Source organism: Symphalangus syndactylus, chromosome 8 (genome assembly GCF_028878055.3).
Source record: "Symphalangus syndactylus isolate Jambi chromosome 8, NHGRI_mSymSyn1-v2.1_pri, whole genome shotgun sequence".
Classification (NCBI taxonomy): Eukaryota; Metazoa; Chordata; class Mammalia; order Primates; family Hylobatidae; genus Symphalangus; species Symphalangus syndactylus.
This window is the reverse complement of record NC_072430.2, coordinates 106,068,155-106,094,093: the sequence shown is the minus strand read 5'-3', so window position 1 is coordinate 106,094,093 and position 25,939 is coordinate 106,068,155. Positions and strand designations below refer to the sequence as shown.

At 39.7% G+C, this 25,939-nt stretch overlaps 1 protein-coding gene across 7 annotated transcripts in view; it reads left to right on the top strand.

Annotated features, from left to right (window-relative positions):
- ALS2 (alsin Rho guanine nucleotide exchange factor ALS2) overlaps positions 1 to 25,939 on the top strand; it is an 88,340-nt gene extending 62,401 nt beyond the window's left edge. For 5 of the 7 annotated variants that reach the window (XM_055290225.2, XM_063644882.1, XM_055290226.2 and 2 more), the window contains 11 exons: positions 1,904 to 2,037; positions 10,788 to 10,955; positions 15,468 to 15,585; positions 16,557 to 16,714; positions 18,596 to 18,718; positions 19,559 to 19,735; positions 21,141 to 21,186; positions 21,403 to 21,464; positions 22,000 to 22,149; positions 22,385 to 22,481; positions 24,606 to 25,939. In XM_055290225.2, coding sequence (XP_055146200.1) covers positions 1,904 to 2,037; positions 10,788 to 10,955; positions 15,468 to 15,585; positions 16,557 to 16,714; positions 18,596 to 18,718; positions 19,559 to 19,735; positions 21,141 to 21,186; positions 21,403 to 21,464; positions 22,000 to 22,149; positions 22,385 to 22,481; positions 24,606 to 24,644 — 1,272 coding nt within the window. In that variant the 3' untranslated portion in view covers positions 24,645 to 25,939. The remainder of the gene's footprint in view (positions 1 to 1,903; positions 2,038 to 10,787; positions 10,956 to 15,467; positions 15,586 to 16,556; positions 16,715 to 18,595; positions 18,719 to 19,558; positions 19,736 to 21,140; positions 21,187 to 21,402; positions 21,465 to 21,999; positions 22,150 to 22,384; positions 22,482 to 24,605) is intronic. The other 2 variants (XM_055290228.2, XM_063644884.1) reach the window with 1 other exon arrangement.

The window sequence follows — 25,939 nt, the reverse complement described above, 5'->3', positions numbered from 1 at the left end:
GTGACGCTTGAACAAAATATCATAGACTGAGAAATTTATTTCTTCACAATTTTGCAAGCTGGGAAGTCCAAGATCAAGGCAACAGCATTCCCTGTCTGGTGAAGGCCTTCTTGGCTGAGTCCTCACATAGCAAAAGAGGAAGGGGAAAAAGGCCTAAGATAGTTCCCTCTGGCACTTTTCATTTTTTTTTTTTCTTTTGAGACGGAGTCTTGCTCTGTCACCCAGCCTGGAGTGCAGTGGCATGATCTCAGCTCACTGCAACCTCCACCTCCTGGGTTCAAGTGATTCTCCTGCCTCAGCCTCCTGAGTAGATGGGATTACAGGCACGTGCCACTGTGCCCAGCTAATTTTTGTACTTTTAGTAGAGACGGGGCTTCACCATGTTGGTCAGGCTGGTCTCGAACTCCTGACCTAATGATCCTCCTGCCTCGGCCTCCCAAAGGGCTAGGACTACAGGCGTGAGCCACCGTGCCCAACCCTCTGGCTCTTTTCTAAGGCACTGCTCCATTCATGAGGACACTGTTTCTAATCACTTCCCAAAAGACCCCACCTCTTACTACCATCACAGTGGGATTTAAGTTTCAGCACAGATTTTAGAGGAGACACTTTCAAAACAACAGCACCTTCTAACTTTTTTAATTTTATAGGCTGATAGTAATAACCTGTTTCACTCTTGATTTTATAAACTTATATTTTGTCTTTTTTTCTTGATTAATCTAGTTAAATGTCAATTTTGTGTATCTTTTCAAAGAAGCAACTTTTAGTTTCATTGATTTTTCTTTATTTTTTGTTTTTTATCTCATTTACTGATTTTTGCACTAATCTTTATCATTTCCCTCCTCTTTCCTGCTTTAGTTTTAGTTTGTTAGTTTGTTCCTCCTTTTGTAATTTTATTAGGTGTAATTTTACATTACTGATTCGAGATCTTCCTGAAAAGACAGGTGTTAACAGCTATAAGTTTCCCTCTAAGCACTGCTTATAATTTACATCATCCCCTAAATTTTGATACATTGTATGGTCATTTTATACAGTTCAAAATATTTTCAAGTTTTCCCTGTGTTTTTTTTTTTCTTTTACCCATGGATTGTTTTCATATACTCTTTTTTTTTTTTTTTTTTTTTTTTTTTTTTTTTTTTTTTTTTTTTTTTTTTTGAGACGGAGTCTCGCTCTGTCGCCCAGGCTGGAGTGTAGCGGCGCGATCTCGGCTCACTGCAAGCTCCGCCTCCCGGGTTCACGCCATTCTCCTGCCTCAGCCTCTCCGAGTAGCTGGGACTACAGGCGCCCGCCACCACGCCCGGCTAATTTTTTGTATTTTTAGTAGAGACGGGGTTTCACCTTGGTCTCGATCTCCTGACCTCGTGATCCGCCCGCCTCGGCCTCCCAAAGTGCTGGGATTACAAGCGTGAGCCACCGCGCCCGGCCTCATATACTCTTTTAGACATGCATGTGCCCATATTTTGTTTGAGTTTTAAAGAGTTGGAGACTGGTAAAGAGCAAGTTAAAAAGGAAAACAACCATTTAGTGCTTTTTTTCTCTTGATTTTAAAAATCGAGGGCTGGGCGTGGTAGCTCATGCCTGTAATCCCAGCACTTTGGGAGGCCCAGGTGGGTGGATCACTTGAGGTCAGGAGTTCAAGACCAGCCTGGCCAACATGGTGAAACCCCGTCTCTACTGAAAACACAAAAAATTAGCTGGGTGTGGTGGCGGGCACCTGTGATCCCAGCTACTTGGGAGGCTGAGGCAGGAGGATCACTTGAACCCAGGAAGTGGAGGTTGCAGTGAGCCGAGATCGCACCACTGCACTCCAGCCTGGACAATAGAGTGAGACTCTGTCTCTAAATAAATAAATAAATATTGAATATGTTTCCTCTAACCCCACATTTTATTCTCTGACTTTACCTAGGGAATACTGACTATGCCAAATGGAGACTACATTGAAGGTTATTTTAGTGGAGAATGGGGATCTGGGATAAAAATCACTGGAACCTACTTCAAACCTAGTCTGTATGAGAGTGATAAAGACAGACCTAAAGTTTTGTGAGTAACTGGTGTTAATTCTGGATTAATTATTGAATATTTGAAGTTGTCTTGCTTTTATCAAAGCTGGTTAATATTTTAAAAGCAAAATCAAGTTGTTAAAGTCTTCTTTTTTATTTTATTTTATTTTTATTTTTTGAGACAGGGTGTCACTCTGTCACCAGGCTGGAGTGTAGTGGCGTGATCATGGCTCACTGCAGCCTTGACCTCCTGGGTTCACATGATCCTCCCACCTCAGCCTCCCGAGTAGCTGGGACTACAGGCATCCGCTACCATGCCCGGCTAATTTTTCTAATTTTTGTAGAGGCTGGGTCTTGCTATTGCTCAGGCTGGTCTTGAACTTGAGCTTAAGCGATCCTCCTGCCTCAGCCTCCCAAAGTGCTGGGATTACAGGTATGAGCCACTGCACCTGGCCAAAGTCTTCTTTTTTTTTTTTTTAAACAAGATGTAACCTCCTTGAATTGTCAACTGACATTGCTTTAGATGACTAAATCTATAGTCTTATCTATAGTCTTGGTTTAGATTATAAGCCTTAAAGCATGGATGTTTAAAAGGGAAGTTCCATATGTGAAAGAGTGTTCTTTTTTTTGGGCGGGGAGGGGGTGCGGGGAGATGGAGTCTCGGTCTGTCGTCCAGGCTGGAGTGTGGTGGCGTGATCTTGGCTCACTGCAGTGTCTGTCTCCTGGGTTCAAGCGATTCTCCTGCCTCAGCCTCCCAAGTACCTGAGACTGTAGGCGCACACAACCATGCCAGGCTAATTTTTTGTATTTTTAGTAGAGACGGGGTTTCACCATGTTGGCCAGGCTGGTCTCAAACTCCTGACCTCAAGTGATCCGCCCACTTTGGCCTCTCAAAGTGCTGGGATTACAGGTGTGAGCCACCGCACCCAGCCTGAAAGAGCATTCTTGGCGGTGGAGCCAAGATGGCCGAATAGGAACAGCTCCGGTCTCCAGCTCCCAGCCCCAGCGACACAGAAGACGGGTGATTTCTGCATTTCTGCTTGAGGTACCGGTTTCATCTCACTAGGGAGTGCCTAACAGTGGGTGCAGGACAGTCGGTGAAGCGCACTGTGCGTGAGCCGAAGCAGGGCGAGGCATTGCCTCACTCGGGAAGCGCAAGGGGTCAGGGAGTTCCCTTTCCTAGTCAAAGAAAGGGGAAACAGACGGCACCTGGAATATCGGGTCAGTCCCATCCTAATACCGCGCTTTTCCAACGGGCCTGGAAAACGGCACACTAGGAGATTGTGTCCCGCACCTGGCTCGGAGGGTCCTATGCCCACGGAGTCTCGGTGATTGCTAGCACAGCAGTCTGAGATCAAGCTGCAAGGCGGCAGCGAGGCTGGGGGAGGGGCGCCCGCCATTGCCCAGGCTTGCTTAGGTAAACAAAGCAGCCAGGAAGCTCGAACTGGGTGGAGCCCACCACAGCTCAAGGAGGCCTGCCTGCCTCTGTAGGCTCCACCTCTGGGGGCAGGGCACAGACAAACAAAAACTCAGCAAGAACCTCCACAGACTTAAATGTCCCTGTCTGACTGACAGCTTTGAGGAGAGTAGTGGTTCTCCCAGCACGCAGCTGGAGATCTGAGAACCGACAGACTGCCTCCTAAAGTGGGTCCCTCACCCCTGAGCAGCCTAACTGGGAGGCACCCCCCCAGTAGGGACAGACTGACACCTCATTCAACCGGGTACTCCTCTGAGACAAAACTTTCAGAGGAACTATCAGACAGCTGAATTTGTGGTCTCACGAAAATCCGCTGTTCTGCAGCCACCGGTGCTGACACCCAGCCAAACAGGGTCTGGAGTGGACCTCTAGTAAACTCCAACAGACCTGCAGCTGAGGGTCCTGTCTGGTAGAAGGAAAACTAACAAACAGAAAGGACATCACACCAAAAACCCATCTGTACATCACCATCATCAAAGACAAAAAGTAGATAAAACCACAAAGATGGGGAAAAAACAGAGCAAAAAAACTGGAAACTCTAAAAAACAGAGCACCTCTCCTCCTCCAAAGGAACACAGTTCCTCACCAGCAACGGAACAAAGCTGGATGGAGGATGACTTTGATGAGTTGAGAGAAGAAGGCTTCAGACGATCAAACTACTCTGAGCTACGAGAGGAAATTCAAAACAATAGCAAAGAAGTTAAAAACTTTGAAAAAAAATTAGAAGAATAGATAACTAGAATAACCAATGGAGAGAAGGGCTTCAAGGAGCTGATGGAGCTGAAAGCCAAGTTTCGAGAACTACGCGAAGATTGCAGAAGCCTCAGTAGCAGATGCGATCAACTGGAAGAAAGGGTATCGCTGATGGAAGATGAAATGAATGAAATGAAGAGAGAAGGGAAGTTTAGAGAAAAAAGAATAAAAAGAAATGAACAAAGCCTCCAAGAAATTTGGGACTATGTGAAAAGACCAAACCTACGTCTGATTGGTGTACCTGAAAATGATGGGGAGAATGGAACCAAGTTGGAAAACACTCTGCAAGATATTATCCAGGAGAACTTCCCCAATCTAGCAAGGCAGGCCAGCATTCAGATTCAGGAAATACAGAGAACACCACAAAGATACTCCTCGAGAAGGGCAACTCCAAGACACATAATTGTCAGATTCACCAAAGTTGAAATGAAGGAAAAAATGTTCAGGGCAGCCAGAGAGAAAGGTCGGGTTACCCACAAAGGGAAGCCCATCAGACTAACAGCTGATCTCTCAGCAGAAACTCTACAAGCCAGAAGAGAGTGGGGGCCGATATTCAACATTCTTAAAGAAAAGAATTTTCAACCCAGAATTTCCTATCCTGCCAAACTAAGCTTCATAAGTGAAGGAGAAATAAAATACTTTACAGATAAGCAAATGCTGAGTGATTTTGTCACCACCAGGCCTGCCCTAAAAGAGCTCCTGAAGGAAGCACTAAACATGGAAAGGAACAACCGGTACCAGCCACTGCAAAAACATGCCAAATTATACAGACCATCGAGGCTAGGAAGAAACTATAGCAACTAACGAGCAAAATAACCAACTAACATCATAATGACAGGATCAGATTCACACATAACAATATTCACGTTAAATGTAAATGGGCTAAATGCTCCAATCAAAAGACACAGACTGGCAAACTGAATAAGGAGTCAGGACCCATCAGTGTGCTGTATTCAGGAAACCCATCTCACGTGCAGAGACACACATAGACTCAAAATAAAGGGATGGAGGAAGATCTATCAAGCAACTGGAAAACAAAAGGCAGGGGTTGCAATCCTAGTCTCTGATAAAATAGACTTTAAACCAACAAAGATCAAAAGAGACAAAGAAGGCCATTACATAATGGTAAAGGGATCAATTCAACAAGAAGAGCTAACTATCCTAAATATATATGCACCCAACACAGGAGCACCCAGATTCATAAAGCAAGTCCTCAGTGACCTACAAAGGGACTTAAACTCCCACACAATAATAATGGGAGATTTTAACACCCCACTGTCAGCATTAGACAGATCAACGAGACAGAAAGTTAACAAGGATATCCAGGAATTGAACTCAGCTCTACATAAAGTGGACCTAATAGACATCTACAGAACTCTCCACCCCAAGTCAACAGAATATACATTTTTTTCAGCACCACACCACACCTATTCCAAAATTGACCACATAGTTGGAAGTAAAGCTCTCCTCAGCAAATGTAAAAGAAGAGAAATTATAACAAACTGTCTCTCAGACCACAGTGCAATCAAACTAGAACTCAGGATTAAGAAACTCACTCAAAACCGCTCAACTACATGGAAACTGAACAACCTGCTCCTGAATGACTATTGGGTACATAATGAAATGAAGGCAGAAATAAAGATGTTCTTTGAAACCAACGAGAACAAAGACACAACATACCAGAATCTCTGGGACACATTCAAAGCAGTGTGTAGAGGGAAATTTATAGCACTAAATGCCCACAAGAGAAAGCAGGAAAGATCCAAAATTGACACCCTAACATCACAATTAAAAGAACTAGAAAAGCAAGAGCAAACACATTCAAAAGCTAGCAGAAGGCTAGAAATAACTAAAATCAGAGCAGAACTGAAGGAAATAGAGACACAAAAAACCCTTCAAAAAATTAATGAATCCAGGAGCTGGTTTTTTGAAAAGATCAACAAAATTGATGGACCGCTAGCAAGACTAATAAAGAAGAAAAGAGAGAAGAATCAAATAGATGCAATAAAAAACGAAAAAGGGGATATCACCACCGATCCCACAGAAATACAATCTACCATCAGAGAATACTACAAACACCTCTATGCAAATAAACTAGAAAATCTAGAAGAAATGGATAAATTCCTCGACAAATACACCCTCCCAAGACTAAACCAGGAAGAAGTTGAATCTCTGAATAGACCAATAACAGGTTCTGAAATTGTGGCAATAATCAATAGCTTACCAACCAAAAAGAGTCCAGGACCTGATGGATTCACAGCTGAGTTCTACCAGAGGTACAAGGAGGAACTGGTACCATTCCTTCTGAAACTATTCCAATCGATAGAAAAAGAGGGAATCCTCCCTAACACATTTTATGAAGCCAGCATCATCCTGATACCAAAACCTGGCAGAGACATAACCAAAAAAGAGAATTTCAGACCAATATCCTTGATGAACATTGATGCAAAAATCCTCAATAAAATACTGGCAAACCGAATCCAGCAGCACATCAAAAAGCTTATCCACCATGATCAAGTGGGCTTCATCCCTGGGATGCAAGGCTGGTTCAACATACGCAAATCAATAAATGTAATCCAGCATATAAACAGAACCAAAGACAAAAACCACATGATTATCTCAATAGATGCAGAAAAGGCCTTTGACAAAATTCAACAACCCTTCATGCTAAAAACTCTCAATAAATTAGGTATTGATGGGACGTATCTCAAAATAATAAGAGCTATCTACGACAAACCCACAGCCAATATCATACTGAATGGGCAAAAACTGGAAGCATTCCCTCTGAAAACTGGCACAAGACAGGGATGCCCTCTCTCACCGCTCCTATTCAACATAGTGCTGGAAGTTCTGGCCAGAGCAATCAGGCAGGAGAAGGAAATAAAGGGTATTCAATTAGGAAAAGAGGAAGTCAAATTGTCCCTGTTTGCAGATGACATGATTGTATACCTAGAAAACCCCATTGTCTCAGCCCAAAATCTCCTTAAGCTGATTAGCAACTTCAGCAAAGTCTCAGGATACAAAATTAATGTACAAAAATCACAAGCATTCTTGTACACCAATTACAGACAAACAGAGAGCCAAATCATGAGTGAACTCTCATTCACAATTGCTTCAAAGAGAATAAAATACCTAGGAATCCAACTTACAAGGGATGTGAAGGACCTCTTCAAGGAGAACTACAAACCACTGCTCAATGAAATAAAAGAGAATACAAACAAATGGAAGAACATTCCATGCTCATGGGTTGGAAGAATCAATATCGTGAAAATGGCCATACTGCCCAAGGTAATTTATAGATTCAATGCCATCCCCATCAAGCTACCAATGACTTTCTTCACAGAATTGGAAAAAACTACTTTAAAGTTCATATGGAACCAAAAAAGAGCCCGCATCGCCAAGTCAATCCTAAGCCAAAAGAACAAAGCTGGAGGCATCACGCTACCTGACTTTAAACTCTACTACAAGGCTACAGTAACCAAAACAGCATGGTACTGGTACCACAACAGGGACGTAGATCAATGGAACAGAACAGAGCCCTCAGAAATGATGCCACATAGCTACAACTATCTGATCTTTGACAAACCTGACAAAAACAAGAAATGGGGAAAGGATTCCCTATTTAATAAATGGTGCTGGGAAAACTGGCTAGCCATATGTAGAAAGCTGCAACTGGATCCCTTCCTTACACCTTATACAAAAATTAATTCAAGATGGATTAAAGACTTATATGTTAGACCTAAAACCATTAAAATCCTACAAGAAAACCTAGGCAATACCATTCAGGACATAGGCGTGGGCAAAGACTTCATGTCTAAAACACCAAAAGCAATGGCAACAAAAGCCAAAATCGACAAATGGGATCTCATTAAACTAAAGAGCTTCTGCACAGCAAAAGAAACTATCATCAGAGTGAACAGGCAACCTACAGAATGGGAGAAAATTTTTGCAACCTACTCATCTGACAAAGGGCTAATATCCAGAATCTACAATGAACTCAAACAAATTTACAAGAAAAAAACAAAGAACCCCATCAAAAAGTGGGCAGAGGACATGAACAGACACTTCTCAGAAGAAGACATGTATGCAGCCAAAAAACACATGAAAAAATGCTCATCATCACTGGCCATCAGAGAAATGCAAATCAAAACCACAGTGAGATACCATCTCACACCAGTTAGAATGGGCGTCATTAAAAAATCAGGAAACAACAGGTGCTGGAGAGGATGTGGAGAAATAGGAACACTTTTACACTGTTGGTGGGACTGTAAACTAGTTCAACCATTTTGGAAGTCAGTGTGGCGATTCCTCAGGGATCTAGAACTAGAAATACCATTTGACCCAGCCATCCCATTCCTGGGTATATACCCAAAGGACTATAAATCATGCTGCTATAAAGACACATGCACACGTATGTTTATTGCGGCACTATTCACAATAGCAAAGAGTTGGAACCAACCCAAATGTCCAACAACGATAGACTGGATTAAGAAAATGTGGCACATATACACCATGGAATACTATGCAGCCATAAAAAATGATGAGTTCGTGTCCTTTGTAGGGACATGGATGAAACTGGAAAACATCATTCTCAGTAAACTATCGCAAGGACAAAAAACCAAACACCGCATGTTCTCACTCATAGGTGGGAATTGAACAATGAGAACTCATGGACACAGGAAGGGGAACATCACACTCCGGGGACTGTTGTGGGGTGGGGGGAGGGGGGAGGGACAGCATTAGGAGATACACCTAATGCTAAATGACGAGTTAATGGGTGCAGGAAGTCAACATGGCACATGGATACATATGTAACAAACCTGCACATTGTGCACATGTACCCTAAAACCCTAAAGTATAATAAAAAAAAAAAAAAAGAGCATTCTTAAATGGAATCTGTACACAACGTGATTTTGAAAAGTAAAGAACATACACACACACATACACACACACACACAAACACACAGCCCAAGTGGAATAGTAAAATCTGCATATATGAGGAAAAAAAGGCAAAATCTAAGTAAATTATGCCCAACCCCATTGCATTTTTGGCTTTATTCTCTGTTCTCCCACCATCTATCCCTAGATGTGGCACAATCACAGAAGTGGACAGTTTTTGGCATATGTCTATTTTTCTTTATTGATTGCAGCTTTAATTTTATTATTATATTTGGTAGCACCTCAGTTTTTTGTTCCCAAGGATATGTTTTCTGTACCATGTTTATTCTTAGAGTCTTTTAGAACCCAGTATGTAATGCATTTTAAATTCTCATTATAAGATGTGCAAGGTTCAGAAAGTCTTTGTTCTAACAGGAATCAATTTTTATTTATTTTTTTAAATGTGTAAATTTTTTTTTTTTTTTTTTTTTTTTTGAGATGGAGTCTCACTTTGTCACCCACGCTGGACTGCAGTGGCGTGATCTCAGCTCACTGCAACCTCTGCCTCCCAGGTTCAAGCGATTCTCCTGCTGTAGCCTCCTGAGTAGTTGGGATTACAGGTGTGGGCCACCACGCGTGGCTAATTTTTTTTTTTTTTTTTTTTTTTTGAGATGGAGCATCACTCTGTCACTCAGGCTGGAGTGCAGTGGTGCGATCTCGGCTCACTGCAACCTCCGCCTTCTGGGTTCAAGCAATTCTTCTGCCCCAGCCTCCCAAGTAGCTGGAATTACAGGCATGCGCCACCATGCCCAGCTAATTTTTGTATTTTTAGTAGAGATGGGGTTTTGCCATGTTGGCCTGGCTGGTCTCGAACTCCTGACCTCAGGTGATCCACCCTCTTTGGCCTCCCAAAGTGCTAGGATTACAGGCATGAGCCACCACGCCCAGCCAATTTTTTTGTGTTTTTAGTAGAGACAGAGTTTCACCATGTTGGCCAGGCTGGTCTTGAACTCCTGACCTCAGGTGTTCTGCCTGCCTTGGCCTCCCAGAGTGCTAGGATTACAGACATGAGCCACCACACCTGGCCAGGAATCAATTTTTTTTTTTTTTTTTTTTGAGACGGAGTCTCGCTCTTTCACCCAGGCTGGAGTGCAGTGGCGCAATCTCGGCTCACTGCAGACTCCGCCCCCCGGGGTTCACGCCATTCTCCTGCCTCAGCCTCCCACGTAGCTGGGACTACAGGCACCTGCCACCTCACCCGGCTAATTTTTTGTATTTTTAGTAGAGATGGGGTTTCGCCGTGTTAGCCAGGATGGTCTCGATCTCCTGACCTCGTGATCCGCCCGCCTCAGCCTCCCAAAGTGCTGGGATTACAGGCATGAGCCACCGCGCCCGGCCGAATCAATTTTTTTTAATTAATTCTGTGGAATTATAGGAGGCAGAGTCCATTGGTTTGCTTTGTACTTAATATTCCATACACTTTAATATCCCAAAAACAATAATTAGCTAAAAAACATTCCTTTAGAATTTTCATTTAGTGTTTTAAAAATAGAATTACCATCAGTCTTGGCAGTTTTGGTCACAAAAAAAGCATTCTCAGTTGTATGTTAGAAAGTTTCTGTTCTTTGGAACAAGTTTGCACAAAAGAAATGATTAATAAAAGGTTGATATGACTTTATTAGCAGGAAGCTAGGAAACCTGGCAGTGCCAGCTGATGAGAAATGGAAAGCGGTGTTTGACGAATGTTGGCGCCAACTGGGCTGCGAGGGCCCAGGCCAAGGGGAAGTTTGGAAAGCATGGGACAATATTGCTGTGGCCTTGACCACCAGTCGGCGCCAGCACAGAGACAGGTGAGTGAACACCTGTTCAACATACAGCAGAGCATGTTAGGAAGATGAAACTTAAGACCAGTAAGTAGTCAAGGCTCACTACATTTAATTTAAAAGTTAATGATGTACTTGTGCTTCTGAGTAAGAGGGATTAAAACACACTTTCTTTATCTTCTGTTGAACTCAACTATTAAACCTGAACAGAATACATGGACAGTTATTTATGAACTCTGAAAAATAAGTATCAACAAGTAGATTGAGGAAGAAAACCTGAATTCAAAGTACCACAAAACCAGTGGTGAGTTTACTTAGATGTTTTGCTCCAATATCCCTCAGCCAGAACTCAGTGCAGCCTGAAACGTGAAAGCAAGTACTGTGGTGCAGACAGACAGGGATACAGAAAAAATCCCTCTGGTTCTGGCTTAAGGAGTGACAAAGGGACTCCTAAAACTCAGAGTGGTTGATATATTCTCAGTTTTCTTTCTGTCTTTTTTCTCTATTCTCTCATGTCCAAGCCTCCAGGACCTTCTGTGGCAGTAATGGCAGCAGCTGGAGCAGGCATGAACAGGAAACTTGCAAAAGTCAAAACTCTTGAGAGAGTGGAATCTTCTTTCCCCTTTGGTGGCTCCTTAGGTCAAGAGAAGGCCAAGCCCCAACCCCACTGCATTTTTGGCTTTGTTCTCTGTTCTCCCACCATCTGTCCCTAGATGTGGCACAATCATGGAAGTGGACAGTTTTTGGCCAGAGGACCTAAAAAGGGGTGCCTGAGAACCAGAAAATACTGGGGATGTGATGGAGAGAAGAGCTCTGGGAAACAAGGCCATAAAGTTGTTTGTGAACTCCTGGGCTCACCCTAGACCTGCACATGTATGGATTTGATCCTAATTAGTACCAGAGAGTTTGAGAACCAAGCTCATAGGTTGACCACTCAGGTCCCAGGGTAGTCATTAAGTTGTACACTCACAGAACAAACCCAGGAAGGATGCAAAGGCTTTGAGAAGTGAACTGGCATTGGCACCATGGCCCACAGGAGACTAAAGCAAAAATATCTGCTGTTTTAGGGATTCTCAGTATCACTTACACATTCAGTGATTTGCTAGAAGAATTCACAAGACTCAGCATATAGTTGTACTCACAAGTAAGGTTACAGCAACATGGTAGGGACGCACAACCAGATCATAAGGGAAAAAGACACAGGTAGAGTCTGGAGGAATCCATGTGTAAGCTTTCCATGATCTCTCCTTTCTGGGATGAGTCACACACAACACAGTTTTCCCTGCAGCAAAATGCACACGTGTCTCATGCTTAAGCCCAGGGAAGCCCACTAGAGACTCAGTGCCCAGGGTTTATATTGGGGGCGGGTCACATAGGCACCCTGTGCCTGGCAGTTGCCAAATTCCACAGTCCCAGCTTACAGGAAAGCAGATGTTCACCATAAATCACATTGTTAATCCAAGGACAGCAGAACACCTTTGTCAGTATATGGAACTTTTACGAAGCTTAATTCCCAAGTGCCAGCCAAGGGTCAACCTTATAAGCAGGTTCTTTTTTATTTTATTTCATTTTTATAAACAGAGACAGGGTCTTACTATGTTATCCAGGCTGGTCTCGAACTCCTGGCCTCAAGAAATCCTCCTGCCTTGGTCTCACAAACTGCTGGGATTGCAGGCGTGAGCTACCACACCTAGCTCAGGTCCTTCTAAAGATAACAGTTTCAAGCCTGCTATGTTTACTGTTTTTTGAATGTCAACATTCTCCACAGGATATAAACAAGACCCAGAGTTTTATAATGCTCAAAATATCCAAGACATTAACCAAAATTACTCAGCAATGAAAGAACCATGAAAATCTCAATTTATTTCAGGAAAGAGAATCAATAAATATAAACAGATGACATAGATGTTGAAGTTGTCTGACAAGAACTTTAAAGCAACTATTATAAAATATTCACATGTGCAATCACAAACACCCTTGAAATAAATATTAGAACAAATGTATCAGCAAAGAAACAGAAGATATAAAGAAGAGCCAAATCAAAATTTTGGGGTTGAAAATTACACTAACCAAAATCACTTATTGTGTGAACTCAGTGGCGGAATAGAGATGGCAATGGAAGAGTCCGTGAACCTGAAGATAGATCAATACGGATTATCAAGTCTAAACAATTGAGAGAAAAAACATGAAAAAATAAAAAAGTGAACACAGGGTCAAGGACTTGTGGGTCTAAATTTGTTTCCTTAGAATTCCAGAAGAAAAGGAGAAAGAATGGGCTGGGCATGGTGGCACGCACCTGTAATCCCAGCACTTTGGGAGGCTGAGGCAGGCAGATCACCTGAGGTCAGGAGTTTGAGACCAGCCTGGCCAACATAGCAAAACCCCGTATCTACTAAAAATACAAAATTGGCATGGGCGTGGTGGCAGGTGCCTGTAATCCCAGCTACTTAGGAGGCTGAGGCAGGAGAATCGCTGGAACTCGGGAGGCGGAGGTTGCAGTGAGCCGAGATAGCACCATTGCACTCCAGCCTGGGCAAAAATAGCAAAACTCCATCTCAAAAAAAAAAAAAAGAAAGAAAAGGAGAAAGAATGAGGGATGGAACATTTTGTGAAGAAATAATGGTTGAAAACTTCTCAAGTTTAGTAAAAAGACGTGAAACCTATAGATTCAAGTAGCTGAACGAACTCCATCTTGGGAAAAACCACAGATAACCATGTATAGACATATATTAAAATTCATGGACAAAGATCTTGAAAGCAGCTAGAGTGAAATAATAGGAAATCAGCAATTCAAATGACTGCATATTTCTCATTAGAAACCTTAGAAGCCAGAAGGAAGTGGCCCAACATTTTTGAAATACTGAAAGAAAAGTTACAGATGTACTTGTTCATTTCTCTCTTTTTCTTTCTTTTTCTCCTTTTTAAAGTTTTCTCTTTTTCACCTTCTTTTCTTTTCTTTTTTTTTTTCTCCTGCTTTTCTCCATCTGCCTTTCTTCTTTAACTTGACCAGTAACTCCCACAAGCATTGCTTAGCATTTGGACCTAAAGAATTTACTAATCCCTGCAGTAAAACTTCCTAATTAACTATGACTTTCTTGAGTTTAATTCTAGATAATGGTTTGTTTGAGCTGTGCCTTCGTTGTTAAAATATCAAGGAGCATACTTTAATCTGTGCATGTAACTACGTACAGTTAATTTTTAAATGAGTTTTATGCTGGTCTTCATTTCCATATGTCAGTTGCTTTCTAAAAGGAATTGAAGAAAAATTGAGCAAGTATCCATTTATTCAGAATGTAAATGTTTGTTCTGAATAATTAAATGTTCTAGTTTGCTAAAAGTTACCAGATTCTTTAAATAAATTACCAATATTCAAATAATTTTAATATACTAAAGTATAGTTACATAGAAATTAAATTCCAAAGGCTGAAAGATACTTCAGGAACTTTAAATATTTCACAGTCAAGTCTAACAAATACTAATTGTTATTCTAGCCTGGAGAGATTAGTTTAGAGTCTATCTAATGGAGTATCCCCAAAATTGATACTTAAAGTAAACCATAGTATAATTTTTCCTTGCTTGAAATTCGTGTGTGTGTGTTTCAAGAAATTCAATGTAGAAAGAAGTAATTTTTTCTCTGTATTTGGGATAAATAGGAATTGATTTTGGTATTTCATTCATGAAGTTCATAATTGTTACCTTCTACTCTATCAGTAGAAGAAAACTCTCAGAATTGATGAAAGCCATTGACTGCCCCTTGTGCGTGATACAGATGGTCAGCTTAGTACAGCCTGTCAGTTCGACCTTAAGACTTTAGCCCTTTGGTTAACCTGGGTTAACTGTTGTTAGGTGTTTCTAAGAAGTGAATATGAATGAACTCTTTATATAAAATTATGTTGCTACCACAAAGATCTTATGTGTTTATCTAAAATCTCTAATGATTATGCACAGTTTTCAGTTTCTCATTGGTTGTCATCTAATGACAGAATACTATTACCAAAAATTTCAGTTGATTACTAGCGTGTGTTTTCTCTTAGCCTCTTCATCCAGTTTCTGTTTACCTGTTATATGCTTACATTGTCACCTGTTGGAGTGTCATTATCTCCTTGCTTCTTAACCTCATTTTCATTTCTTCCTTTGCCCTTTGACTTATTTCCCTTTTTCCTTAGCTCCCTTCCCTCTTTTATTCCTTTTATTCCATTTTTGTGTTGTCACCAACGGGTCTATCACCTTCAAGCTAATATTGTATTTATCTTCAAGCTAATGTCATATTATTTCCAACACCATGGTTTAGATTGGAGTAGAATCTTCATTAATTTATTGCAGTTGGTACAAAGTAACACTACCTGATTTTTTGAATGAATGTTATGTAAACTGAGTACCTAATAGCAGGATCGTGATGATTTCTGAGTTCGTTGGGTTTAGTACTATGTTGGATGCTCCACTTTGACTGGAGCTAGTGATTGTGTTTCCTGTGACTATTTACATGTATCTTGCTTTCTTGAAGTGAAATACAATAGAATTTTCTTTCCCTTTTTATAGTCCAGAAATATTAAGTCGTTCACAGACTCAGACACTAGAGAGTTTGGAATTCATTCCACAGCATGTTGGTGCCTTCTCTGTGGAGAAATATGATGACATCAGGAAATATTTAATAAAGGTAAACTAGAGTAAAAATTACATTGGTCTTGTGAATTAATGATTCACCTACCACAGTATATCATTCAGATAGACTCACAGCTTAATGTTATTCTAATCCTGTTTTTGCATCCTGGGCATTTCTTTTGTTAATTATCAAACTACCAAGATTACATTTCTACCTAAAGATTGTCCCATTATTATGATAGAACTTTTTAAAGTTTTTTAAGGCATTCAAGGGGGTTCTTAAGAAATAAGATTAGAGTTTAAAATTGCTTTTTGTTAATAACATTAGCAAACTAGAGATTGTATATGTAAAGCATGCTGCCCTCACCCCTGGATAGGCTCTTTGCTTCCTTCGAAACCTTGTAAGACCAGCTACAATTTAAAGTGTGATGTATATTGATGGGAAGTGCAGGAAGGAGTATTCTGAGAAGTCAGGGGAACTGAAGGATGACTGTTTCAGAGTATCATCAACAGTCAATGTTTAGTTTTCTCCAAGGTAACATTTTTATATCATTTTTGTGAAGTTTAAAGTATATTTGAATCTTTTTAAAATTTTGTATTCTTTTTTCTTTTTTTTTTTCTTTTTTTTTAAGAGATGGGGGTTCTCACTGTGTTGCTCAGGCTGGCCTCAAACTCCTGAGCTCAATCGATCCTCCTGCCTCAGCTTCCGTAGTAGCTGGGACTATAGGCATGAGCCATCACATCCAGCAGAATCTTTGTTTTAGTGGTATTCCATATCAGTACTTCCAAAGCTATTTGCCCAAAATGTTAAGGAGATTCTTTGATCAAGATTAGGAACTCCAGCTTCATATAAATGGGGTAGATTCAGTACTTTCAAAAAAATCGAAGTATTTGAATATTCCTGGTCCCAAAATTGACTCCTGACATTTTGACAATTGTTTGTCATTTATGAAGTTGTTTCTTATTGATGGATTGTTTCTGCTGTTAATGCACATCAACTGACTTCATTGATATCTTCCCACTCAGGCCTGTGACACTCCTCTGCACCCCCTGGGCAGGCTTGTGGAAACACTGGTTGCAGTGTATAGAATGACATACGTGGGTGTAGGAGCCAACCGCAGGTTATTGCAGGAGGCTGTAAAGGAGATTAAGTCCTATCTTAAGCGAATTTTCCAGCTGGTGAGGTAAGAGAGCTTTTCACTAAAGTCTGCAGACTATGGAATACTATTTTATGCCAATGCTTGCGTAGTTTCACCCTGAATCATCAAGAAAATAGTTTTATGCCACAGTCCTTTAATAGATTAAATAAAACATGTTTTAAATGTATGTGTAAGCTATAAACATAAAAAAGATGAACCTTAGCTATTGTTATTTATTTATTTTTATGTCTTACTAAGTGTAACAGAAAGCTAAAATAAATGTTTGGGGTTTTAAAATTCTAATTTTGGTATGAAGTATAGTAGTCGTCTTATTTAGATTCAGTCTCTAGGCAAAATCATGTATGTAAAACCCAACCACAGAGTAGATGAAGTTTAATATAAAGTTTTGTCCCTGAGTTTTTGTGTCTTCTCCTTTGGCAACAGTATCACATACGTTCATTTATTTAACAAATATTTATGGAGCATTTCTATGTAATAGCCATCATTCTAGGCTCTCAAGGGATTTATCAGTGAACAAAGACAAACAATCTTTGCTGTCATGGGGCTTACATTCTAATGGGGGAAAAGAGTAAACAAAAAGTATATGTAGTATGTCAGAGTGATTAGCACTATAGAGAAAAATAAAGAGTACTAGGTGTGAGATGCTATTATTTTAAAGAGAAGGTCAGAGCAGGCTGACTAATACGGTGGTGGTATTTGAGCAGAGACTCGAAGAAGGCAATTAAATGAGACAGTAAGCATCTTTGGGAAGAGAGTTCCAGGCAACAAACAGATTTAAGCTTGTGAGATACAAGATCTTTTACTGAGTTGAAGCCAACAAGTAAATATTATAGTGAGATAATTATACAAAAGTTTGTAAATTTGTCCCAGAACTTCCATATATTGTTTGCCTCAACATTGGAAGTGTTTCAGGTTTTGAGGGAGAAGTGTGATCTATTAAAAAGATCACTAGCCTGGGCTAGCTCTGACATTAGCTAGATGAGTATAATGAAAATAAGTGTCCTGACCTTTTTTAGTTTTTTCAACTCTACAATTAGGGCAGATGGAGGTGCAAGATGTAAGTCTACAAAAATAGAGAAGACTGCATATTGCCTTTAAAGGGCCAAAATTTAAGTCCGTAAAAATAAGAGAAAATAAACTTATTTATGGTAGAGTCCACTAGCATACAAGAAGTTAGAGATGAAATCTGTGGCAGAACTCAAAGCCCAGGAAAAAAAATTCCTCACCAATTTATCCCCTTGATCATTTGAAAAATTAATTTTCATCAACTTTTAAAAACACATTTTTAAATTTTATGTTGAGTACAGAGGGAAATAATAGACACTGAGGACTCTAAAAGAGGGGAGTGTGTGTGGGAGGGGGTGAGGGTTGAAAACTTACTGATAGGATACAGTGTTCACTGTTCAGGTGATGGGTACACCAGAAGCCCAGACTTTACCACTATCTGATAAATCCATTCAACACAACTGCATATGTGCCCCCTGAATCTATAAAAATAAAATAAAACTTTACATTGTGTCTTCTATAATCATTTTTTCCTTAATGTTGGACATTTAATTTCTGTCGGTGTTTGCTTATGTTCTAGAAGAGTGGTCCTTGCTCAGTTAATATAAATTGACCTCAGATGAGATTTGCCAGTAAGGAAAACATATCTCATATAGATCGGAATTCTCCATTCCTTAGTATCTAGACAGAAGAAAATCATAGCACGTGAAGATTTTGTAGTGGTATTATTCATTAGCTGCATTCTTAATTTTATCCTGTCAGAAACATCAGTTTTCTCAGGGAACTAAAATACTTAGTTGATAATAAAGCTTGCTTTCATAGCTAATGGAAATGTGTTTTTATGCTTTTCAACCCCCCTAGAGGTATAATTGTATAATTATATTTTTTATTCTTCCTTAGGTTCTTATTTCCTGAGCTGCCTGACGAAGGCAGCACAATTCCTCTCTCTGCTCCTCTGCCAACCGAAAGGAAGTCTTTTTGCACTGGGAAGTCAGATTCCCGATCTGAATCACCAGAGCCAGGGTAAATGGAGTTGGGTGGGGACAGTGAAGAAAGGGAGTGGTGACTAGATGATCTTACTCAAAGAGTCCCAGGGAGAAAGTATGTTCTCTAGATCTATTTCCTCATTTCTAAAATGATATGGTTGGGGCCAGCCACAGTGGCTCCCACCTGTAATCCCACACTTTGGGAGGCTGAGGTGGGAGGATTGCTTGATCTTAGGAGTTCAAGAGCAGCCTGGGCAACATAAGGAGACCCCATCTCTACAAAAATAAAAAAACAATTAGCAGGGCATGGTGGCACACACCTACGGGCTCAGCTACTTGTGAGGCTGAGATGAGAGGATCACTTGGGCCTGGGACATTAAAGACTGCAGTGAGCTGTGACTGCACCATTACGCTCCAGCCTGGGTGACAAAGTGAGACCTGTCTCAAAAAAAAAAAAAAAAAAAATGTAGCTGGGTAGGTGCCCCCTCTGAGGTCCCTCTTAGGTCTCTCGAGTACTATTAGCCATACCCCAGGAAAAAGCAACCACAGATGATCTGAGCACAAAGGCTGCTTAGCAAAGGAAGTAACATCACACTGTCCTAGAATAACCTCAGAGAAATCAGCCTCAAAATGGAAGCAAAGTAGGTTTTCAGTGAGCTTTTTAATTCATGAAAAGAATTCACAGTTTCCTCTAAGGCAAAATTATAGATAATGTCCTCATATCAACTCCATATGTAAAGAGCAGAGTTAATATTATAACTTCTTTAAAACTTCCCATCTCTACTTTTGACTTTTTGAAACTGAAGCTCTATCTTGGATTCTGTATTCAATTTTAATATGAAAAATGCTCCTTTCCTCCCACCCCATTATTTTGTAGTTATGTAGTAACGAGTTCTGGATTATTGCTTCCTGTGCTGCTACCTCGGCTCTACCCACCGCTGTTTATGCTTTATGCTTTGGATAATGATCGCGAGGAAGACATTTACTGGGAATGTGTCCTTCGACTAAATAAGCAGCCAGATATTGCTCTCCTGGGCTTTCTTGGGGTGCAGAGGTAAGGGTAGTAGTTACAAGCACAACCAAATGGTTTTAATTTAAAATGCAAACTGCATTATTGGAAATTTGGCACTTTGATATCTAATTATATATATGGCTTGTAATTATTTACTTTTTTGCATACGTCTTATTTAACAAAATAGTGATAGTTAATAATCTTTATTTCTGAGACTATTTGGAGATGAGTATGAAACCTGCTGATTCTTTGGAATGTGTTTTTTATTATGTTTTCATATATATAGTAATATATATTTATTATATATTAGTAATATATTTTATATATTATGTATAGTAATATATAATATATATTTTTATATATACATATATATAGTAAGTCTGAGCTATTTTGCCTGGTATTTTATAGCTCTTTAGAGCAGAATACATATCTTTGGCATTCTTCCTTCTCTTCTTTTCTCTCCTCCCTCTCCATTTGCAATTTTTAAGTTAAAGGTTTTGAAGTGTTTTTTGTTTGTTTGGTTTTTTTGAAAGAGAGTTTCGCTCTGTCATGCAGGCAGGAGTGCAGTGGTGCAATCTCAGCTCACTGCAACCTCTACCTCCCAGGTTCAAGCAATTCTCGTCCAAGCCTCCCAAGTAGCTGGGATTACAGGCGTGTGGCACCATGCTCAGCTGATTTTTGTATTTTTGGTATAGATGGAGTTTTGCCGTGTCGGCCAGGCTGGTCTCGAACTCTTTGCCTCAAGTGATGGGCTCGCCTCAGCCTCCCAACGTGCTGGGATTACAGGTGTGAGCCACTGTGCCCAGCCCTGCTGTTTTTATTAGAAGACATTATTGCTCATTATCCAGGGAATACTAAATTATTATGTTTTCTTTCTAGGGCAGTGATAAAGCTGATTCCACCTCCCCAATCTCTATTTGTGCTACCAAGAAAAGTGAATAAGCCTTAATTTTTTTTTTTGAGACGGAGTCTTGCTTTGTTGCCCTGGCTGGAGTGCAGTGGCTCAATCTTGGCTCGCTGCAACCTCCATCTCCCAGGTTCAAGTGATTCTCGTGCCTCAGCCTCCCAGCTAGCTGGGATTACAGGCCTGTGTCAACGCACCCAGCTAATTTTTGTATTTTCTTATTTTTGTGCTATTTTTTTATTTTGTGCTTTAATTGTTTTCAGTGGAATAATTCAGTAGTAGATATGAGATAAAACTGAGTGAAGGAAAAATATTTGGTAATATCTGTAATGTGTAGGGTTATTGGGATATAGAATGACAAATCCCTTAGGGAGATGATAAAAACTCTTAAATCACTTCTGGAATGTTTATAAAAACTTAACCTATTGTGGAGCAGTTCTTTTTAATGGGGACAGGGAAGCCAATATAGCTGTCAACTATTTTATGGGATTTTGTCTACCATAAGTAACAACTTACATTAATAATTTATGGATTCCATTATAGGAAATTTTGGCCAGCAACCTTGTCAATCCTTGGAGAGAGTAAAAAGGTATAGCAGATTTTCTTTTCCTCAGCAAATATGCTTTTCTCTAATGGGAAGGATTTGAGATAGCAAAACTTTTTCATTTTACGTTGATAGAACAGTACCCAAGCTTGCGTTTGCATCTGTTATTACCAAAGACCTGCACTCTGACATCAATATCATTTATTTCTGTTGCTGCAGAAAATAGTTTTCCTCCTTGACCTTCACTCTCTTTTTTTGCAGGTTTTGCCAACCACGAAAGATGCTTGTTTTGCCTCAGCAGTAGAATGTCTGCAGCAGATCAGGTAATCTCTGATTTGTTGAAAAGCCACACAAATCGAAGTAGTGCTTGGTCTATTAAGATATTATTAATATGATCTTATCTTTACCTAAGCCTTAAGCTTCCCCATTCTATATGCTGATGGTGTCAAACTCAACCTGGAAATCAGAAATCAGAATGAGACCCTTGGGTTATCTTTTACTCTAAAATGACCTTGCATTTTCAAAAGTAGTGGAGAGCCAAGCCAGAAATTTATCCATATAATCACATCTTTAGCCAATTGGAAATTAACCAAATTTCTCGTTCAGAAAAGAGCATATATTAGGAGAATGAGATTTCACATGGGTAAAAGGAAACAATATATGAATCGTAGACAGTTGGAGGCTACTTTTCTCATAGCACCATGGGAGTACAAAGTCATCCTTTCCAACGACTCATAATGCCTACGTGTCCAGGTTAAGGCATGTGAACCCTAGGAGGGAATATTGTCAAAAACGCATGATCATATGGCTTTATTAAGAAAATTATAGGATGTCTTTTTGTCATTGTTTCTGTAACAGCACAACATTTACCCCATCAGACAAACTTAAGGTCATCCAGCAGACTTTTGAGGAGATCTCTCAGAGTGTCCTGGCATCACTCCAGGAAGATTTCTTGTGGTCCATGGATGACTTGTTTCCTGTTTTCTTGTATGTGGTGCTACGGGCCAGGTAATTGTTTTATGACTTTATTATTAGTGAGTCGTTATTTTTAAAAGTCTGCTGCTTGCATTTTCTGAACTGACAACAGGAGTATGTTCTTCCACTAGAAAAAAATTGATTAACCCATTCCACTGTGGCATTACCTTTTTATTGAACTGTTCTTTCTTTTTCCCATCAACTAGATTCAAAAGGAGAATGGACATGTAAGTGAAAATAACTCAGCATCTTTTTCTCTTTGGGGCAGGATTAGGAATTTAGGCTCTGAGGTACACCTCATTGAGGATCTAATGGACCCCTATCTTCAGCATGGGGAACAGGGTATAATGTTCACCACCTTGAAGGTGAGTGTAGTTATTATTTAATACTTTTTTATCTTCATATCTGTCTTTCATTTATCATATTATAAATGCCATTAACCACTTTTTTTTGTATAAAAGTTTAATGCAAACCTTAAGTGCCTTTAGAGCACATTTTGTTCTACACTTTAAAACATTATATAGTATATTAAAGTAGGATAAGCCAGTTGTTCCTTAAAATACTAAAGCAAATTCTTCATTATCTAATCCTCCTTGTAAATTGATCAAACTGTTATAAATGCTTACATTTATATAAATAATCGTAACTCTAAAAAAGAAACAGAAAGGATTCTTAGTGTCCAAGAAAGTTTCCAACAGGAGTGCTATTTAATGGAACAGGATAAAACACAGAAGGCAGTATGTAAATAACGAATTTGAATTCCATCTTCTTTCTTTGCCTTGTATTTACTGTAACCAATAGATTACAAATGAGCTTCTTTGATCTGGGTGGCCTGGAGAGATTTTTAGAAGTCATTTGTTTCCCGCCTTGATTTTTCTTGGAATTTGGAAGAATCACTCCAAAGTTTATTGAAAGAACAGCAGATAGAAAGTGCAAAAACACTTGTGAAAAATGAGAAAGAATAGACCTACTCTTCCAGTTAGTAAAATTTATAAAATTATAATAATGAAGATAAAATAGTATGTGACTGTCACAGGAATACACAATTACCTAAATAGAAGGGATAGCTCCCATATAAACACATCATAATAAAAACTTCACATGAAAGTGGAAACACCAAACCAAAAAGGAAAAGAGGAATTATTTAACAAATGGTAAAACAAAGTATTGGATAGCTTATTAGCAGTTTTGGAGGGAGGGTAGAATGGCAAATTATATAGATGCTTTGGGGTTTAAATATAGAGAAAGGAAGAGAGAAGGAAAGACAGCTAAATTAAAATAAGAAAAACAGCTGGAGGGCAGTGGTGCGATCTTGACTCACTGCATCCTCCACTTCCCAGGTTCAAGTGATTCTGCCACCTCAGCCTCCCAAGTAGTTGGGATTACAAGTGCCTGCCACCACTCCTGGCTAATTTTTGTATTTTTATTAGGGATGAGGTTTCACCAGGTTGGCCAGGCTGGTCACGAACTCCTGACCTCAGATGATCCACCCTCCTCGGCCTCGCAAAGTGCTGGGATTACAGGCGTGAGCCACTGTACCCGCCTACCATTAGCACTTCTATTAAATAAATGAAAAGGGGGAGAAACTGGGGAAAATATTGGCCACAAATGACTTAGATTATTAGTGTTTACATTATATGAAGAGTATCTCTAAACAGATCACCAAAGAAGAAACTGAACTAGTAAGTTTACGTGTAGAAAAATACTCAACCTCACTGAAACTCATAGTACTGCAGATTTAAATAAGGTACCGTTTTGTGCTGTTAAATTAGCAAGAATGTTTTAAAATTACTGGTGGGGTTATAGTGAAGTCATTATTATTCCCACATTGCTGATAATGGGGTAAGTAGCCATTACCCTTTTGGAAAGCAATTGTTACTAACACAGATATCAACAACATCAAAAAATGTGGAGTTTGACTCAATGGTTCTACTCCTGGGGATTTATCCTAAGAAACTAAAGAATGGAAAATGTTACATGTTATCTGGATGTGCTATTCATTGGGGTATGAGTAATTCCCATACCTGGAAACTCATAATTCAGCGTGCTTCTTAAAAAGGCATTCCTGGAAGTTACGACTCCCCAGGTCTGCAATGATGCTTAATCTGTATATTTATTAATCATACTAGGTGATTCTAATTAGAGTTGTACCTTTTAATGATTGGTATACTCTAAATGTCTAATCAGTAATGGCAAATTGTGGTGTCTCTGCGTGGTGAAGAATATTAGATAGCTTGTAAAAAAAACTTTGTTTTAGAATAAGATGGGAAATGAAAAAATTTTGTCTATACTAATTACAAGTAGGCAAAAGACAGCCACTAGATAGGGGAACTAGAAGGGAACAGGGAAAAGTGAAATCAGTTAAATCTGTTGGGCCATCAACTGAATTTGTTCATAAGGGATTTTGTTTCTTTAGTCCCGTATGCATTGCTCTCTTTATGTAATTTCTTTAAAAGTGAACTTGAAATTATTTTGTACTTTTTTTCCAGGCATGTTACTACCAGATTCAACGTGAGAAGCTTAACTAGGCTGCATAACAGCTTGAAAACTGGATTATCTACTACAGAGTGTTATAACACCATCTGGAGTCTTCCCGTAGTGGCAAAAAAGAACAGTGTTGAAATTGGAAAGGACTTTGTGTTATTTAGGTTGTTAGAATGAGCCTTACTAATAATAAGAGCCCTGAGCCCAGAAAAAAGGACTGTATAGTTTAAAGAGAGGATTGAAAAGGAGGTAAGAAATCAGATTAGACCAGTTCTTGGCCTATGATAGTTCCAAAAATACCATTCATCTACTGTTTGAAAAAAGAAGGGGATATCCCTTCCTACAGTAAAAGGGTATGTCAGCTACATGAAGCTGTAAGAAAAGCTTTCAGTAGAACTTCTTATATTAAAGAAGTTGATGGATATTTTTGAATTTCTGGTTTGCCTGAATCCACCTGCAGTTACCCCTATCCCTTTGCAAGAACCAGATCGTACTTGAAACTATAGTGGCCACACTCTGCCTTCCTGAGTCCCTTCCAGTCATGTGTGCATCATGTCTCTTTGCCAAGGGAGGGGAGAAAGGAACTTTTAAACTGCAGTTTTAATTTTTTGTAAGCTTTTTCTTGTTGGGCAAGGTTCTGTGCAAAACTACCACATTCTGTCCCCAAAATGTGGAATGCATCCAAATAGGAGTCTTCTGCTTCTTAACTTAAAAGAACATAGGAATTTTGTTTTTGGTTTCTTTATCACGCTACAGAGAGTGAATACACTGGAATTCAGACACTGACTTTGAGCTGCTAAGAACCTCATTTGTCCACGTGCAAACACTGTATTCCGAGGCCTGTGAGTGGCAGCCTGAGGAGGTTTTGCATGCAGGCTGTGTTTTCAAGCAGGACTAACAATTGGGAAATAAGCAAAAAACTGCATCGGTCCCCAGCCTGGTGGTGTTCTTCCCTATACTTCACACTGAACTCAGGATGGGAAGAAAAAAGGAAACAAGCTTTGGCTTTTTCCATCTCAAAAGTATTGTGGCACCTCAACATTTCAGTGTTTTGCTTTTTAAAAAATGCCCTATTGTAAGTTGTTGGTTTATACTGTATAACACTAGTAGCTGTTTTGAATAACATAGGTGCTCTTCCTCATCTCATCTCCTACACCGTGGTGAGCATACAGAGTGTCCTGATTTGTGTTAAGTGACTGAGAAGATGTTAATTACTTTTGAAAAAGGATCATGGTTTTTGCTCTACTTTATAATCAAGACAAGTGTTTATTAAAATACTGTTTTGGAATGTTGGCTGTAATGTAACAGCAATTTTCATAATAAAAGGCATTCATCTTTA